Source organism: Emys orbicularis, chromosome 4 (genome assembly GCF_028017835.1).
Source record: "Emys orbicularis isolate rEmyOrb1 chromosome 4, rEmyOrb1.hap1, whole genome shotgun sequence".
Lineage (NCBI taxonomy): Eukaryota > Metazoa > Chordata > Testudines > Emydidae > Emys > Emys orbicularis.
The window spans coordinates 136,620,606-136,639,938 of NC_088686.1; the positions used below are offsets into that span (position 1 = coordinate 136,620,606).

Here is a 19,333-nt window from a genome sequence, read left to right on the forward strand (position 1 = left end):
TTTTTAGATCCATTTTACAGATGGGGAAAATGAGGCTTGCACTGGTTAAGTAGCCCATGCAGTACGTCAATGGCTGAGCAAAGAACACACCGAGTCTTGACTCTTACGCCCCTACTCTTTATTTTGTAACAAAATCTCATGAATTTTAGGCCCGTCTCATGATTTTGGGGGAGGGCCTGACTCAGGACTCTTTGCAGGCTTGGCATGATCAGTGCGGTCATCTTGCCCTGTCAAACGTCATCAAGTAGATGGCACTAGCAGCGTTACAGCCAAGGCTTTTTATCCATGCACCAACCGACCCCTGCCAGCTGCAGCCACCTGTAGTCCCTGCAGCTGTGCGGGGCGGAGTCAGACGCCTGGGCAATGAGCTCAAAGGAAGGAGAGGCATGCGCACAGCGCGATCACCCTTCCCCGGCTGCAAACGCGCCTCTGGAGGGAAAAGGAATTCGCGCATGCGCCTTTCCCGTCAGCGCCCCGCCTCTATCGGGGTGAGGACTCGGCACTGAGGGCGGCGGCGCATGCGCAACGTCGTCGAGGGCTCAGAGGGGTGCTTGCTTGTCTTGTCCCGTCCGAGGCGCCGTCCGTTCCGTGAGTGGCGGTGCGAAGAGCGCTGGGGGGGCCGTGATAGCGTCGCACCCCGATCCCTTCCCCACCTCCCCCAGTGAGGAGCGAGTCTCCGGCTCTGAGGAGGGACTGGGACCGCGCCCCCATCTCCTCCCACCCGCCCCGCAGGGGGCTCCGGTAAGTGATTCCCCCGACCCCCTCAGCTTGTTGCCCCAGTGACGCGCCCCCTCCCCCTCAGGCAACCGCTCCCCCCGGCTTTGCCCCCTCCCCCCCGTCTGCCCCCTTCTCCTCAGGCTGCTGCTGCATCCTCCCTCCCGGCCTGTGCCCCCCCCCCGTCTCCCCTTCGTCTCCTGCCGCCCCCCCCCCCCCGCGCCCAGGCTCACGGGCAGCTGGAGGCAGCGTTGGCTGCACCTGGCCCACGCGCCCTTGCGGGCTCAGCCCCTAGCTCCCGTGGCAGACCAGCCTGCAGCTGCCCCAGCAGCCGGGGGTGAGGGGCCTGCTGGCCTCCATGCGAACAGGGCATCGCCGGGGGGCAGCTGCCTAAACTGGCCCGGGCTGAGCTCCCAGGGCAGGGGTAAAGCACCTCGCGGCGAGGGGCGGTTACTCTGCTGCTTTATTTGCTGTGTGGCTAAAAGTTGGGCTGGCTCCTTTTATTGCCACTCCATCGAGTTCCTCTTGGCTCCTGCTGCCACCGATTCACGCTTTGGTTGGCACTGCCAGCGGAGGACCAAATGGGCCCCAAAGACTTAATTCTCCTCTGGCTCCCTGAGGTGGTCCTTCCAAGTCCAGGTTGAGCCATGGTGGTGGCGGGAGCCTGCACTGTCTCTGTCCATGTTATATAGATAAATAGAGGCAGGCGCTCTCTCTCCCTTTTATCAAACTTCACACAAGCATAATTGCATTGGAGTAAGGTACAGTTGTCTTTCTTCTTCCCCCTCCTTTTATCTGCCACCCAACACCAGCTTGTCACTTGATGGTTTTCTGCTCTCTGGGAAATAGGAACTAGTAGCATAATCAATGTGAATGATGCAAATGTGCTTACAGTACACAGATACCTGATCTGCAGGCTCTTGAAGTGCTGTGTAAAGAGATTATCTGTCTTTTCTAATTCAGATAGTGTCACTTTGAGCTGCTTTTTTTTTTTTTTTTTTTTTTTTTTAAGAAATAACGTCATCAAAAATACAGCAAAAGTTCCTCAACAGTCTCTAGATTGCCTGTGTTCTTTGAAGAAAGAGAAGATATCTAACAGGTCAAATAAAAATAGCTTCTATTATAAGTTCTTTGGGGCCTGCCATTTTTAGTTATCTAAAGGGCCATGCACACATGTGGTGCGTAGGGTTTCAGATTTGTCACTTCATTTTTTAAAACTAAAATTTATGGAGCAGTCACTGTAAATTTAGTAAAAGTCAGGGTTTAGTGACTGCTCTGTGATTTTGTTTTTTAAATTAAAAATGCCCTGATAAATGAGGGAGCAGCACCCTTGGCCCTGGCATGGAAGCCCTAATCCTAGCCCGGTGAGGAGAGAAGGCCCCAGGGGGAGTGAGGTAGGAGGGGGCTGGAGAGAGAGCCTGCCCTGCACTCACCAGGGACACAGCCGTGGCTCCTGTGTCCCATGGGGCTGGGCCAAGCTCCCTGTTCCAGGCCTTGCGACTTGGTGCATGGGGTCACAGTGCCACTTGCTCTGCTTTGGTCCTGCCTCCCCTTCGTTGTGATCGGGGGAGAGGCAGCAGGGCCAGATTTGAGTAAGTAGTGCTGCAACATGCCCAGAGTGGGGAGCTGGGTTCAGCCCCACAGGAGCTGCTGCTGTGGGGTGAGTGTGAAGTGGGCTCCATACCTAACTCCTCCCCCTGGGCCTTCCCTCTGCACCAACCTCCAGGACCCACCCCCCTTGAGCCTCATGGACAGAGAAGTCACAGTATGCATGACTTTTTCTGCACCCTGCCAAACCTGCAGCCCTATAAATGAGTGTCTCTAAATGATACCTTTGTCTTTATCTCTGACTTCTAGGGATATGTTCCAGCCACGGGAATTTTGCTCTTTTGGGTTATATTGCCATTAGAAAACTTCAATGAAAACACTGTCTTAGATTGTTCAAAGAGCTTGTACATTTTATATACATTATATTTTACTTATTGTTTCTTACAATAAACAAGCTAGGGTGCATGGGTCTTGCCCTGAATTTGAGCCATAACATGGAGCTTTTGTGTCTTTCTTAAACTTTATTTTTAATTTAATTTAAGATGTAGATGCAGTATACTTTAAAAAAAAAAAAAGTTCATACTTGTTTAGAGGTAATTATCTATCTGGATTTTGGCAGGCTGTTTTGTGGAAACTTCTGCTACAGTGGGAGACCCTAATTGCAAAAGTAGTTTAAAAATAGCAAATTTGTCTGTCTGTCTTTAACTACTCCACACATCCATTTAATATTTTGGCTCCTGGTAAGTTTCATAATAAGGGGCTCTGCATGTGACTGACAAACGTAGAGGTATCCTCTTCCTCGAAGTGTAAAAGAAAAAGGAACCTCTGACTGGGTGTCTCAGGGTGGGTTTTTTCATTCCTAACATTTTTAGAAGATGAGGAGAATAGATTGGGTGAAGTACAAAACATTTTCAATACTGGCTAAAATGTGGTTTTTGAGGCATAATATTTGTCAAGTTTCCTTCCCTCTTTTTGAATGCTGTTCAAAAACAGGAAGCCTGACATGTACCTTTTATTTTGTAACCCTCTTCCCTGCAGACTCTCTCATTAACTGATGGTGCCCAGTTTAGACAACTAGTCTTTCATTTTTTCTCTCTCTGATAACTTAGATATTAAAACTATATAAAATATTAACTTCAGTCTTGATTCTTAATTCCAGCGTCTAATGTAGTTGAGCGTCAGTTAATTGGTCAGAATTATTGCTTCCATGTTGTGTTGTCATTAGTAATGTCAAATGTATTTTTTCCCCTTCTCCCCCCCTCCCCTTTTTCTAGTAGCCATGGCAATGACAGGTCCAACACCTTGTTCATCCATGAGTAACCACACCAAGGAGCGAGTTACAATGACAAAAGTGACATTAGAAAACTTCTATAGCAATCTCATAGCACAACATGAAGAACGGGAAATGAGGTAAAAATCCCAGTTGGGAGATGGAAAGTGTCTTTGTGTAGAAGTGAAAGGAAACTAGTGGCCTGATTGTTTAACTTGAGGTCCCATTTGAGCAGGTGCTATCTAGTAAATTATAGCTCAAATTTAACTTACCTTAACATTACCTTAGGCCTTGCTAGTAACTACCTTACTTATCTGAGCTTCTCAAATATGATGCTGATGAGTAAAAATGTTTAGCTAGAGGACATTATTATAAATTAGAAGAAAATATTTTTCTGATTCAGAATATCTGTTCTTAAATCCATTAAGCTGAGCAATTTAAAAAAAAGCCATTTTGTTGAGCCTGCTTTGATGAAATCAGTTGAAACATTTTCTTTTCAAACTTAAAAATAGAGTCCAATAGACACATTGGCAAGATTTAATATATCTAAGTGGAAACCAATTGTATCGTTAGCTTAGATTCATTTAAGCAGTAAAGTAAGAGACCAGTCTCTACAAATATTTACTCTTTCAACTGTTGCTCCTTTTGATTTTTTATTCCCTTTTAACATTTCTTGTAGTTTTATGAAGTCATGTGGTTTCAGCTTCATTTTGTGTTACAGTTTATGATGCAGCCATCTGATAAGGGGAAATTCACTTGTTCAAAGGCACCAAGCTACTACTGTAAAGACTGTAATTTAACATTAACTTGACTAACTCATAGGCAGGAGGAGGTCTAATAGGCTTTGATGGATGATATAATAAATTCCTTAAAAACCTTTATTTTCTCTTTGTGGACCAGATTCTCTGAGGTGCTGAGCACCCTAAACTCCCATCGAATTCAGTGTGGTGAGCATGTCACAAGAATAGGCCTTATAACCAGAATTTTCAGAAAGGCTTCCTTCCCTTCTCTGTAAACACTTAATGTTGGAAAAAGCGTAAACATTGTTTGGTCCTGCTGAGCTACTGCTGCGGCAATTCACATTTGGCATTTGAGTGGGGTGTTAGAGAGAGATGGTGAGCAAATTGTACTTCCTAGGTGCCTAAATAAGGGGAGAGCAATTTCAGTATACATGATACAGAGATGTTGGGCTAAAATGTTATCATACCCCAGCAGTTGCTTAGTGGCAACTGGAGGCTGGAAAAGGATCTTGCAAAGAATGACTTGCATATTGAATAGGAATTCTTCAGTGCATTTGTATAATATGATGCTGAAAAGGCCATCGGGAAGCTCAGAACATCATTAATGTAGGAATTTTTCCTGCAGTGGCCAAAGCTAAATCTTAACAACAAAAATAGATTACATTCCTTGACCAAAAAGGGGAAAAAAGTGGAATTAAGGTTGTAAATGTATCAATATTTTAAGGGAGAAAACCATAAATATCAGTTTAGGTACAAATATGGCCCCCATCTCCAAGGTAGCTGAGCATCTCACAGACATTAATGAATTTATCCTTTCAACACCTCTAGGTAGGTGGGGAATTGTATTACCCATTTTACAGAGGGGGAACTGAGGTACAGTGAAACTAAGTGACTTGTCTGGTGTCACACAGGAAGCTAGTGGCTGAACCAGGAATTGAACTCAGATTTCCTGAGTCCCAGTCCACGTGTAGCCACCAGACTATCCTTGCATAAAATAAGGCATGTGAAATTTCAGGGAGACTGGTTTAGATGAGCAGAGTTATAGAGGGAAAGTGGTGAAGTTGGACTTCTGTTGGAAAGGTAGGCTTGAGCTTAAATCTGGAGAGACCAGCATCTTTCCATAACTCTAATTCTTCACACTTCCATATTGAATCCAAATTCCTAGTCCTCTGACTCTTAGTTCTAGACAGTATTCCCCTAGGTGTTGAAAGTATGTATGCTTTTTATAGGATTTTCTGAAGAACTAAACATTTTTTTCCCCATTGCTTTCCCCCCCCCCTCCCCCCCAGACAGAAGAAGCTAGAAAAAGTGATGGAAGAGGAAGGTTTAAAAGATGAAGAGGTAATGAACACAAAACAAGTCTTTTGGTTAGATAATATAAATAACCCATAGTCATACCTTTAGTGACCTCTCTAATTGGTTCAGTATGATCCAGATGGGAACTTCATTATGGAATCTCATAAACTATATGGCTTTCTTTTTAAAACAAACACTAGAAGAGACTCAGGAGATCCGCACATGCCCGAAAGGAAACGGAGTTTCTTCGGTTAAAGAGAACAAGACTTGGTTTGGAAGATTTTGAGTCCTTAAAAGTAATAGGCAGAGGAGCATTTGGAGAGGTAAGAACAGAACTGATTACTGAATAAAACTGTAGTAGCATTATAGGGACTGGAATGTTTTGAAAAGACTTTTTAAAAGATCAGAACAGTACAATTTGAAGCCAAATGACACAATAATCACTGCTGAATGTTTGTTTAAAGTTTGACATTCAAATGCATCTGACTTTGTGTAGTCAGTGCTAGTTTGTATTAAACAAACAAAACCCCACATCTTTAAAAGGACCAAAATGCTGGTGAAATGGGCTTGGTTGTCAACCTTGGAAAGCCCCTCCATCTGTAGAACAGATATAACAGCAGCAGTGTAGGTGTGACGCTGCTGTGCCAGTGTGCCTCCATCGTGACCCTGTAGTAATGGTTTTTGGGATGCAGTGATAGCAGAAGCTGCACCCCAAAGGGCCTTTTATAATAGGTTTTCATGACATAGAAACTTGTCCACTAAACTGGGTTTTGACCATCCAACTCGTTTCATGTCACAGATTGCCAAATGCTATCAAATGGTATCATCTTTCTTCTGGTGTCCTAGAGGTAGTGGGCTCTGGTAGAATGATCTGGTGTCCTAGAGGTAGCAGGCTCTGTATCCCATTATCATAAGCCAGCTAGTGCTATTTGTCCTTATAATCTGATTCTGCTTTGCAAAATAGAAGTGAAATGTTTGGTTTTAGGGTATGATACCCAGAATACTGTAAAAGAAACCTGGAAAAGTTGGTCTGATAAGGATGTATTTCTGACTCCATATTTTTGCAAAACTTGAAGGTGCGGCTTGTCCAGAAGAAGGACACAGGGCATGTATATGCGATGAAAATACTACGCAAAGCTGACATGCTTGAAAAAGAGCAGGTGATTAATAGTAATTTCAAATAGCAATTCTAGTAGCTCTGCCTCTTTTTAAAATCTTTTTTTCTGCTCCATTGCAAACTCAGATTCCTGGGGGACAAAAGTGGGCCTATATTTAAAAAAACAAAACAAAACACTAAAGAATAATCACTGCAACATATGGTTTAGATTTTGCTAGCTAAAAACTGCTAGGGGTGTGTGGGTGGGTGGATAGATGGATTTTTTTTTTTTTTTTTTTTTTTTTTTTTTGAGACTTTCCAACCTGCCTTGGATTTGGATACTCAGTTTTCCCTAAACCACTTTGAACATTTCAGCCTTATTGTAACTCTTTCTGGAAGAAATGTGGTTTCTCTTGAGTCTAACTTTTATGTGGTCATGAGGAAAAATATAGCTTTCACTTGCTATATTTCTTTATTTTTATCAGTGACTAATTGTAAATATGTAATAACATGTATTCATTCACATGTTCAAAACAGCATTTAAAAAAATTGTCTCTGCAACCTTGGTCAATTTCTTGATGAAGGTTTCAGTTGCACTGGCTTTTTGCAAGAGGCATTATGGTCAGATATAGAGTGTGACTGAACATTCTGTTTCCATCTGAAAACCTGGAGAAGCAAGGTGTAGGAAAATGGCAGTTTTCCTCTGAACAGCAATAGAGGAACACTTGTATTACAACTGATTATGTTCCTCTTTCTGCGTTTTGTGATACTGTGTTACCACTTGATACCAAAGATATGTATGTGAACTCTCAATACAATCTTCAGAGTGCTGGCTTGCTGCAAATCTGATTTCATCCTGATTTAGCATGTCTAATAGATTTAATTGTAAATATCAGTTGCTAGAGCTGCATGAATCCTTCAGACTCATTCGCAGGACCTCCAAAGTAGTGGCACTTTTCATATTAATGCCAATCTCTGAGTCATTGTATTATATCTTTGATAGCCCTTCTGGGACTATTACAGTCTGAACCAACCAATCCTTCTTTGGCACTGGAGTTCATCTAGGAAGCAATGTTTTTGTAGGCAGTAATTCCTGAATTAACTTTTGTCTTTTAAAGGTATTAGTTTAAAAAATAGCATTGCACGCTTGACCTCTTTGTCTTTACATAGCAATTTTGAAAGTGCTTGGTGTGTGGGCCTGCATTGATGTGTTTGGAGACCTGGGTTTGACTCCCAATCTCGGTTATGAAATATCCGTATCTCATCTGCTAGATGTTAACTGTTCTGAACTGTAGTTAGTACCCTTTGTGCATGTTTTAGTTAGTGCTCTTAATATAGTAGATATTATAACCCAAATAGTAAGTAGTTTATCTTGTATAATAAGCGCCTCAAATCAAATGTGTATTTTCATCATATCTATAATTCAATCAATGTTCTCTTTTCCATGTGAAGGTTAAGGAAGTAACAATATTAGACGTTGAAGTGCTCTGTTTGTCTACAGTCCAGATATAAAGCAGGTAGCTGTAAGACAAGCTTCTCCATACTACCCTAGCCACAGCTGTACTTCTGACTTGGAGGGGATCCATTTTTTATAGGTATAGTAGGTGTATATATAAACGGTCATCTAGACTAAAATGGGATTATTTTTCTCCATGAAAACTTGCTGAATAGTTGTATGCAGTGGTTGAGTTACACGCTACGGTGTTAGACTGGTCTTTTACTCAAATGGATGAGGACAGAGACATCTCTAGGACCTGATCTTGCAACCATTCACTACCAGACATAGTGCTCACTATTGTCAATAGACCTGCTGAGTGCATTTAATTGGACTAATTGTTGTAGCAAACACTACTTATGGTGGTGTTTCTAGGTTCAAGCCCTTCAATTGCCATTAAAACTAGGGTCGTATTGTAAACCCTTTGCTTACATTGGTGAACAGTTACTTACGCAAACATTCCCTTTGCAGTTAGTAGATCTACTGATGTAACTGCAATTTTTTTTGAAGATCCTCAAAACAAAAACGTGTCATACGGTTTACAGTTGAAACCTTTGAATATAAAGGATCTTCAGATCTATGCACTGAGGGGTCAGATGGAGTCAGAATCCCAAGGAATTTATTCAGTCCGTACATTCCAAACAAAGCATATGAAAGAATGTCAGTGATCTTTAGTAAGGTTTTCTGCCTGTTCATTCTCAGAAGCATATTTTATAAAGCTGTTGCAGTCTTCAAAGGTTATACTTGCCTAAAAACCTGTTGCACTATTTTAATACGTGAAAATATCCAGTGATGAAAGTATTGAAACGTGATGGTATTTCCATTCCTAATGTAGAGACTTGACAGTTGCATATTCAGTCTTTGAATCCCCTCAAAACAGTGTTTGAATTGTGTGTGAAGATAAATGCATCTAATAAAACATCAAAAACTTAATAATTAATCATATGCATATATATATATATCCTAGGTTGGCCATATTCGTGCGGAGCGGGACATACTAGTGGAGGCAGACAGTTTGTGGGTTGTGAAAATGTTCTATAGTTTTCAAGATAAGTTAAACCTGTACCTTATCATGGAGTTCCTGCCTGGAGGTAATTACCTGAGATAAAAAGGTCACTTTCATTTTGTTCTGTGGCAGTCTTCTGGCTTTATAACAAATCTTGTCTGTCTTTGTTACCGGTATTTGTACATGTGTAATTGCTTTATAGTGTAGTGTTGGGTCTGATCCTGCAGGGAACTGAGCCATTCTTAATGCCTGGTGACTTCATTGGAGAATGAGGGTGCTTGGCACCTTGCAGGGTCAGGCCCATAGTTACCTGTCTGTGCCATGGGTACGTTCATGCTTAGGTACAAATGTTTGCATACTTGACCTAGATGTTCTGTCAAGCCTTATCTTCACAGTCTGACACCTATCCTCTTAGAACCATAACCAGCTTTCAATTTTCTAACTCTTTTCTTGTAGTTGGTTTGCATCAGAAATAACCTCTTTATTATCTGCAAAGAAGAGCTTTAAAGATTAACTCTTGAGTGTTGAAACTACTATAGCAGGGGTCGGCAACCTTTCAGAAGTGATGTGCCGAGTCTTCATTTATTCACTCTAATGTAAGGTTTCGCGTGCCAGTAATACATTTTAACCTTTTTAGAAGGTCTCTTTCTATAAGTCTATAATATATAACTAAACTATTGTTGTATGTAAAGTAAATAAGGTTTTTAAAACGTTTAAGAAGCTTCATTTAAAATTAAAATAAAACGCAGAGCCCCCGGACCGGTGGCCAGGACCTGGGCAGTGTGAGTGCCACTGAAAATCAGCTCGCGTGCCGCCTTCGGCACGCATGCCATAGGTTGCCTACCCCTGTACTATAGTATACTAACAAGAAGAATGTTCTACTGAAATCTTGCTGGGTTATACTGAAAACATGATGTGACTATTGAAACCAAACGATTGACTTCAGACCTGACATAGTGCAATAATGCAGTCTGTTATTGTTAAATGTGTGTCTGGCTGCAGAATTGTTATCTAAGGTCCAGATCTTATGTGTGGTTGTCCATAACTAATTTTGGTTTGAGAGACATTTCTAGCAGACAATTCACCTTTTTGCTAATTAGATGTTTTATAACTGAGACAAAGAAACTCTCAGACTGGCACAAAATCAAATGCAGTAGAGGCTTGGTAAATAGCACACACTAGTTTACATGCTCACAAGACAGTCTCTCTTCACTTCTCAGTGACGACTATATACCTGACTGTTGTTGAGGCTTTTTTATATCCATTACTTTATAACATTATTTGGTATGTTATCAAGTCTTTAATGAAAACTAAACTAAAATTATAATGAACCAAAGTGCATTTGGCGCATCCTTTTAAATTTCATCTACTCGCTAATTCACAGAATATAGTATTTCAGTGGGTCTCTTGCTGATTAGTACAAACTAGTTTGGGTCTACTGGATTTCTGTAAAATTGGATGTCTCAATACCTGCCACCAACAAATTCCTGTATGTGGCTTTACATTACTAAACAACGTCAAGCTGACATTCTCTGTTAGCGCCAACTGATGGCCTGTGGTCATTCTATTTGTGATGTCACTGAGAGAAGACATTGCCTGGAATCTAGGTTTAATTTAAAAATCTAAGATAGCATATATCTTAAATTTACGTATCTGTATTGTGCTAGCAACCTGAGGCCTCAATCAGGGTACAAACAAACCGGTAGTCATGGTCCCTGCCCCAAAGAACTGGCATTCTATTGAAGCTTTATTTTCATAATCTAATTGCTAAATTCTTTCAACTGAATAAACTAAAGAGCACCAACAGGCTCGACTGTAGCTGAGTGAAGAACTAATTACACTTCTGTATGCATTTCTTGGGTGTTTGTGAATCCACAATGTATAAAATATAATTGTTTCATAAAAATGGTGTCTAAATTCACTGATATGTAAAATGGATGTTGGGCTTAATTATCAGTTTGTATTTACTTCTGCTGTTTGTGGTGGCTGACTTTTTCTAGGTGATATGATGACACTGTTGATGAAAAAAGACACCCTAACAGAAGAAGAGACTCAGTTTTATATTGCGGAGACTGTGTTAGCCATTGACTCCATTCATCAGCTTGGTTTTATCCATCGGGATATCAAGCCAGATAACCTCCTCTTGGATAGTAAGGTACAAATATATCAACCACTGTATGCAGTGTTGTTGTAGCCATGTCGGTCCCAGGATATGAGAGAAACATCTCTCACCAACAGAAATTGGTCCAACAAAAGATATTCCCATAACAACTGGTTGACATTTGGGTTAGCAGCAAATACACTGGGTAACTTAGAATTCAGAATGCTATGATAGATGGCACTATCATTTAGTTATCCTCTGTAAGGGTAAGAAATTGAAGGTTATTTTCCATGGACCTGATGGAAGTAAAGCTACATCAATCTAACCTTCAGCTGACAGTATCTTATTTACAGAGTGCTCTCTTGTGGCAGTTGTTTGAGCTGTGTTTGGTTTTCAGTGCTGTTTAAAACCATCTTTTGGTTTCATTTCTTCCTCCTTAGTCTAAGACGTTTCCTTTGGGCCTGACATCTGCTTTGCGTGTGCTCACCAAATACTGAGTAGTGTGTTTACACCAAATGTGGGGATGTAGCTGATCCATTAGGCTTCCAGTCTCATTAGCTCTTATCTCTTCTCAAAATCTTTCTCCAGACTGGTCAGGTTTACTTGTATGTATTTATAGTAGGTAGTATCCAGGAAGTTGGTGTGTTTCAATACCTTACTATTGCTAAGTAAAATTTTATGTTTTTCTACTTGCCTTGTCTGGGAGAAATTTGCTGACAAGAAGAATTTACCTACTTCTGTTGATTCCAAAATATAATTAAGTGCTCTGATTGGAGCAGACCTTTACAGAGTCATGCAAGTTTAGGATATAATATGCCATTTTTAGGTTCAAAAAAGAACTTCACATTGAAAGTCATTGCTGCCTTGCACTGTGGATAAGACAAATTCAAGCACTGGGCGGGCAGAGTAACATTTTTTAATTTGTGGAATATCCTGTGTCTTATTGAGTCCACCCACAACTCATCCACTTTCTGACAGAGGATTAGACAGCACTCCTCCTGGAAGCTATTTGTTCTTACCCGGGGTGGTCATTGCCTCATCCCATTCAATATTCTCCCTCAAGGGACTATGGGGCTGATCCTGCAAGGGGAAGTGCCTTCAGCCCCCATTGAAGTAAACATTTATTGGGAACATTACTGGAAATTGAATCACATCCACTGTGTGGCAGTACAGAAAATTATCCCTAGGTTTGTTCAATATCGCATTCCAATTGTAGGCTAGAACAAGATGATAATTATGCCTAGTGTTTTGTCATATGAAATAAATGGGTAAATAACTCTGTTCTTTGGGTGGATGTCTTGTATTTCTTCTGCATTTTGGGTCTCTACATCTCTAGGGCCATGTGAAACTGTCAGATTTCGGTCTCTGCACTGGGCTAAAGAAGGCTCACCGAACGGAGTTCTACAGAAACTTGAACCACAGTCTTCCGAGTGATTTCAGTAAGTTCTCTCTCATCAGTACCAGCACTTATAGTCTCTACTATGGGAACTGCGTTAGAAATTCCAAAGGTGACTGATTTCAACACAATGGTGGAAAGCTGCTGTTAGGGATCTAATGAACCCTGCATATGTGGAGGGTTTGGGGATGAAACGGTGAATGGTATATGTGGCACATTAGTCCCTTTTAAACTGCAGGTTCCCTCTTGCACTTTCTGCACTGTGCACTTCCTTTCTTATTTTTGCTACTTAACAAGATATGTATGTAAATATAAGCGTTTACCTTTCCAATAAGCTTGCTCCTTCCTTCAAGTCTCATATTATCCTTTCCATGCTGTACTACACTATAGGCTCATTGCATGTACTTTAGCAAGGACTGCTAGCAGATCACATGCTAGCAGAGCACAAGACTAACATGGCAAACCCTGCCATATCACATGTGGAGGCATGGAGATAGTTTAACTCTTGGGAATGCACATCCCCAGAATCTAAGTCTTCAAAATTGTTTCGCAAGAAAAACGGGAGCATGGCACCAGAACAATAGGAAATTGCAGACTCTCCTGAAGCTAGGTTCTTCGCAAGAAACAAAACTTCGTACTCTTCAGTTTCTAGTCAATTTCCCTCTGCAGCAACACCAGTGTAAATGCTTCTGTGCTAGATCTGGTATGACTCTGTGCTCTTCTTTCATATATTACTTGAAAAAGAGGAGGCAGTCACTTTCTCTTGGCTATTTCTCTGTGGTGAGGATATGTGATTGGTAAAGAGGCTTTTGATATATTCATTCTAGTGCTTTTAAAAGAAACAGTTCCTCCTGATCAGAGGCTTTGAGATCCCAATTAACTAACATTTATGATTGGTAGTCAGTGTCTTGCCTATCTCAAAATAGTTTCATTCAAATGATTGACACCACCGTGAGTCCAGTTCCTGGTGAACAGGAGTACACATTACAAAAACCACCAACACAGTTAGTACTAACTGACCCTTTATTGGCAGTCTGTCTTTGGCCTCTCTGAGCTGTAGAGACGGAACACCCCTCTATCCTTTACAGATGGTCCCTTCAAATCAGGTTTGAGGCATGATAGGAGGACAGTGTTGGGAAGCTGGCACTGCTGCTGCTTCTACTTTACCTGCTCTGTGGATAGAGAGGACATCAGTTTCCAGGGCTCACTGAACTGAATTCGCAGAGAAGAGATGGATGCAAAGGAAATGCTGATCTATATTATCCCTCCTGTTTCTGTGTTGCATTGTAGCTTGAGCGCTTGCACTGTAAAATACCATAAACATGACTATACCTGACATGTCTGTCATCAGAGATAAGGTTCTACTAAGCAGTTAAAGCCCAAGTTCCCAATCTAGGCTTTTTAACTAGTTGTGCCTATGCTATGTGACTGACTAAAAGACCCTCAAACATCAATGTTTTTATTTTAACTTCAGCAAACAAAAGCATATACCATGTGTGAATAGATTTGTTTGGAACTTTACAGAGAGTAGAGGTTGGAGTGTGATCTCTTTTACGTCATTTTAAAGCTGAGCTAACTCCATTGGATTCATGAGATTTATTCCAGATTTAGATGGATGTAACTGAGATCTGAATCTAATCCTTTAAATGTAGCCATCTTGAAGTGAGTATTTTGTTCCTGGAATTATCAACTTCTGAAAACGTGGACGTCTAATGGAAGTGCTTACAGAATTGTAACTGTAGTGCTCAGAATGCAGCAGTGTCTAGTGCTTGCAGACTGTCAAGTGGCAGGGTCTAGAAGCTGCTGATGAGTTAGGAGTAACACTACCCCTTTATGTATAACTTCAAGTGGGGCTATTTATCTTGGACAGACAGTGGAAAAGAAAAATGAGCAATACTGATGCCTGTGTGTTCTGGTCCTCTTTAGCTTTCCAGAACATGAATTCCAAAAGGAAAGCAGAAACGTGGAAGAGAAATAGACGTCAGTTGGTAAGTGCAGTCCCTCTGTCTACAGATGCTCACGGCTGAGCTCTGAGATGCAAGTGGGTTGGCTGTTTGATATTTAAAATGAACAGCATTTACACTGTGGCACTTTTCAAAACTCTCAGAACACTTCTCTGAAGTACTGTGAAAGATCTGTGCAGTTGGGCTTTAAAAAAGAAATAACTCGTTTGTCCATCTGTAAAATTCTGGTGACTTTTACGCTTAAGATAGAGAACCAGCATGGCTTGATGCTTTTTCTGGTGCAATTATGGCTAAAACGAGCCACGTTCTTAGCTACTTCCAATGTAACATTGCCTCTGGGGAGACTTCTAGCCCATACCCAGACTGTGATGCCTTAAGAGAAATGGACAAAGCAGATGGATGGAGGTGCATAGTGGTGATTTTACCGTGCAGATTTCATAAACAATAACATCTGCCAAAATCTAGCTGGATCTGGCAGAGAGATGCAAATCTAATCATGGAGTTTATCGCATGTTACTTGGCAGTGTTAATGCTAGAGATGAACATGAGCCAAGTCTCCATTGTGAACTAGGGCTATGCTACAATTTGTATTGCAGTTGTTGGTCACTGTCTAGCCTTGTTGTATCCTTAGGGGATGGAGGAACAGCTTCCTACAAAGACTTTTAAACAGTATTATTTATCTCTTTCTTAATCTCACTTAAAATGTTTCTAAAAGTCTATCTTCTCTAAAAATAGAGCTGCAGTATTTAAATGGGTTTTATTCCCTTCCCCTACAATAGTGGTTTTTTTCACTGCTGTCACTTTAATGGTATCTTGATAGCATGTGGGATCTTATTTAAAAAAAAAAAATTATCTTTTGGTTTGAATAAGTTGTCTGTGAGGGTTCTGTTCAAGCCCTCTGGTCCTGCGAAGATTTGTCAGTCACCCGTCAGTCAGACGGGATCTCTCTCAAAATGTGTAACTGAAGCCATTCAATTTCAGGCCTTTTCCACTGTGGGAACTCCAGATTACATCGCTCCTGAAGTCTTCATGCAGACGGGTTACAACAAGCTTTGTGATTGGTGGTCACTTGGGGTCATCATGTACGAGATGTTAATTGGTAAGAAACGAGCAATGCACAAACCTAGAGTATATGTTAAATTCATATTACATAATAGAGTCAAAGTTCACTTTTTCATGGCTTCGTTTACCTTTTGTTGGCACACCTTCAGACTTGGTGCCCATTTTCACGTTAAGCAATTTTCTCCAGTTTGCTGTTCACCTGCATTTTTTTAAACTTCTGTCTTGTAACCCAAATGGAGTTATTGCTGTTTTTCCCGCCCCAGTGGCTTCAAATTAGTTCAATTTAAGCTTCTGCAATGAAGTGAAGAGTAATTTGTGACTAATTTGTGACTATCGGAGTGTATTTTCTCTTTCAGGTTATCCCCCTTTCTGTTCTGAGACCCCTCAAGAAACCTATAAGAAAGTGATGAACTGGAAAGAGACTCTGATCTTCCCCCCGGAAGTTCCAATCTCTGAGAAAGCAAAGGATCTTATTCTAAGGTACCAGTCAGTCAATTGCTGCAGCTGACCAAGCTTGTCGTGTGGTGCCACTTGTTACATGTCATGAATTTTCTCATCCTACAAACTGTATGAAACACCTCTCTTACAGCTTGCCTAACGAGACAGCTGGTGCTTCGAAGTTTAAGGTGATATATTTGTCACACTTATGTATTGACTAGGAAGATCGCTAATCAAATATCTTCTCATCAAATTCATGGTGGTTCACTGTCATTTAAATTGGGAGCCCTTAAAGAGCTGCATTAATGGGGATTCTTGTAAAATCTTACGTTTGGGAGCACCTCATCTCGTAGCTTTTTTGCCTCCTACATGTCTTTGTCCCCCATTTCCTGTGCCTCTGAATTCTTCAGAAATTGAATCTCCACTTGAAGGAAACACAGAATGAGAATGTTGAGTTGTGTTAACTGGCTGTATGGACACTTTCTGTTTATATTGGCAAAGGATGTCCTTGAAATAGGCTTACGTTAGGACAGCAGGTTAGAATTGCTGGCTTTCCATCCGATGTATTTGAAACGCTTCTCATGAGTGGTCTAAATTCCTTTTGGAATTGAATAGTTTATCCAAACAAACTCCTGTCTGAAATAAGGTTTACCCACTTTGCTTCCACATAACAGCCTTAAGGCAGATAATACAATCTATATGTATTAACTCCCCATCAGCCTTTATGCTTTCCACAAGAACCAATCGCCAACCCAGAAACATTTCATCTTTGTCTAAACCAAGGCAAACATACACATTAAAACTCAGACTCCGTTCAGGGAATAAATTCCCTACAAACCTCCTTGGAAGTGGCTCAAAATGTTTTCCAGACCCACCGTTGTAACACAACAGGTAAGTAAGTGTGTCTGACACTGTTTGTGTGTAGAGTTTGATTTATAAACATATTCCGTACACACTGAGCTGGGCTTGGGAAAGAGAATATGCAATCATTTTGCTCTTTAGTCTTAACTATGTACATGATGTTTCTGATAGGTTTTTAATCTGGTCTCAATACAAAAGTACGTATTTCCTAGTGAAACGTACATGCTTTGTGTGTACTGTTGCCCCCTGCTGGTCCTGGATGAAAGGGCATATTATTCTTGAATGTAAATTCCCTATATTCTATCACAGCCTTAGCATTCCTTAGCATAGTTTGTGTATTACTTTTTTAAAATAAGAGCTCTTATCATTATCCTTCAGTTACAATTTCTTACATGTAAATACTAGCTTCAGTTTAAAATGACTCACTGTCTCTAAATATAACACTTCACTATTTTCATGCTTCCTTTCACAGATTTTGCTGTGAATGGGAGCACAGAATTGGTGCACCTGGTGTCGAAGAAATCAAGGGTAACCCCTTCTTTGAAGGGGTTGACTGGGAGCATATCAGGTAGGACATTGCCAGACACTTCAGCATCCTTCCAGAAAGCTAGTCCTTGTTTAATTTTCCAGTCCGGTGGTCTAATTACATTAGACTGTTAGGTTTGTCAGAAGTGCTGCTACAGTAAAAACTTGCCTGTGATGGTAAAATGAGCAGCTCTGACTTGAATACGCAGGGAACCAGGCCTGTGCAATAACCAGGCCTGCGTGGCTGTGATGAAGTTCAGATCTTGATCCGAACTTCTCTGAGGTTCAAGCATATCCAGGTCAAGGCTTTTGTTTTGAGTCCCTATAGAAATGGAATGTATTCATTGCCTGCCTTAAAACCTAATACTGAGAATGTTGCTCTTGGCAGAGAGAGACCTGCTGCAATATCAATAGAAATTAAAAGCATTGATGACACCTCAAACTTCGACGAATTTCCAGAATCGGATATCCTTAAACCAACAGGTAAAAATCTCCCCTTCTTGTCACTATTTTACATATAATGATAATGCAGAGTTTACTTTAACAGGAATCCTACAAGTCTGTCTTGATAGCAAGTTCGGGATAAGAATCCGTAATCATCTAATACTTAGGGGGAATTCTGAATGGTAACTTTTACAAACTGTGGTTCCAATTCTGCAAGTCCTTTGTGCACGGAACTTCCATTGACATCGCAAGGCAGCAAGGGACTCTGTATTTTGCTGCAATATCTAGATGTAAGGGGATTTGAGGGCACTTTCAGACGTAAACCCACAAACTAAAGTGAAACTCAGAACTTTCTCCCTCTCTGTCTTCCTCACTCAACTAGTGTAATATGTTCTGTGGTAGCATTAAAGCCAAAAATCCCTCATGGAAGTGCCATTGATAGCCTTACCTGAGTTTTTCATATAAATGTGTTTATAAAGAAAATGTTCATCTTTTATTGTACAAATAAGACCACGATGGTTCCTCTGGTGTTACGCATGACTGCCATGGAAATGTATAGTTGGGATGTGGCAGTGCTTCTCAGGGCACAGCCGTGAGACTTAATATGCGTAATTTTATAACTTTCTCCAGTGTCATGGTGAAAATGGGTCTGCTTTAATCAATGAATGGCTATTCCACCATGCGTTTCATAATGACAGCTTTTATGTCAAGGCCTGTTTGAGCATTTGTTAGCAGGTGGATTTTTTAACACACCATAGACTGTAACGACTCCCTTTTTTCTAGAACTGAAGAATAAAACTGGGAAACAGAATTTTCCCAACCAGAAGTTGTATAATTTCTTTAAAACTAAAAGACTGTGTCCAGTGTCATGTACATTGAGTACAGTTTAATATCTGAAGAAGCTAACACTTGTGTCACTTTGTCTTTCAGTGGCCACAAGTAACCATCCAGAGACTGACTACAAGAACAAAGACTGGGTCTTCATCAATTACACCTACAAACGATTTGAGGGGCTGACAGCCCGAGGGGCAATCCCATCCTATATGAAAGCAGGAAAGTAGTGAACTGTGACCTGAGACTATTTCTGAGCCTTGGATCTTGTTTCTCTGTACTGGGTTTATGCCCTTAAAACAATTTACCTGAGGGCTATGAACTCTTTTTGAAAAGTTTTTCAGGACACAATATATTACACACCATTGTTATTTACTTGGATTTGTTTCTTCCACTCCACTGAAAACTTCCACGAAACTCTGTTACCTCTGATGCAGGCAGATATTTTTTGCTGCTTCAGGAGCAAGCCTGTCTCTGTTTTCACACTGAATTCCTTGCTAGACTGTTCATCCAGTAGAGGAGGAGAGAGAGAAGAGCGCCTTTACT

At 41.0% G+C, this 19,333-nt stretch overlaps 1 protein-coding gene across 1 annotated transcript; it reads left to right on the forward strand.

Moving 5' to 3' along the window:
- The first annotated feature begins 524 nt into the window (after positions 1–524).
- On the forward strand, positions 525–19,017 carry STK38 (serine/threonine kinase 38). Its single transcript, XM_065403682.1, has 14 exons — positions 525–741; positions 3,537–3,672; positions 5,562–5,613; positions 5,769–5,891; positions 6,645–6,728; positions 9,127–9,250; positions 11,166–11,320; positions 12,603–12,705; positions 14,589–14,650; positions 15,608–15,725; positions 16,045–16,168; positions 17,460–17,555; positions 17,901–17,995; positions 18,887–19,017. Exons 2-14 carry the CDS (start codon positions 3,542–3,544, stop codon positions 19,015–19,017), a joined length of 1,398 nt encoding a protein of 465 aa, XP_065259754.1. The 5' UTR covers positions 525–741; positions 3,537–3,541.
- The last annotated feature ends 316 nt before the right edge of the window (positions 19,018–19,333 follow it).

Coding starts and splice junctions, on each gene's coding strand:
- STK38 (XM_065403682.1), top strand. CDS start 3,542: ATGGCAATGACAGGTCCAACACCTTGTTCATCCATGAGTAACCACACC. Junction 12,706..14,588: donor CAGTCTTCCGAGTGATTTCA/GTAAGTTCTCTC, acceptor GGTCCTCTTTAG/CTTTCCAGAACATGAATTCC. Junction 16,169..17,459: donor GCAAAGGATCTTATTCTAAG/GTACCAGTCAGT, acceptor TTCCTTTCACAG/ATTTTGCTGTGAATGGGAGC.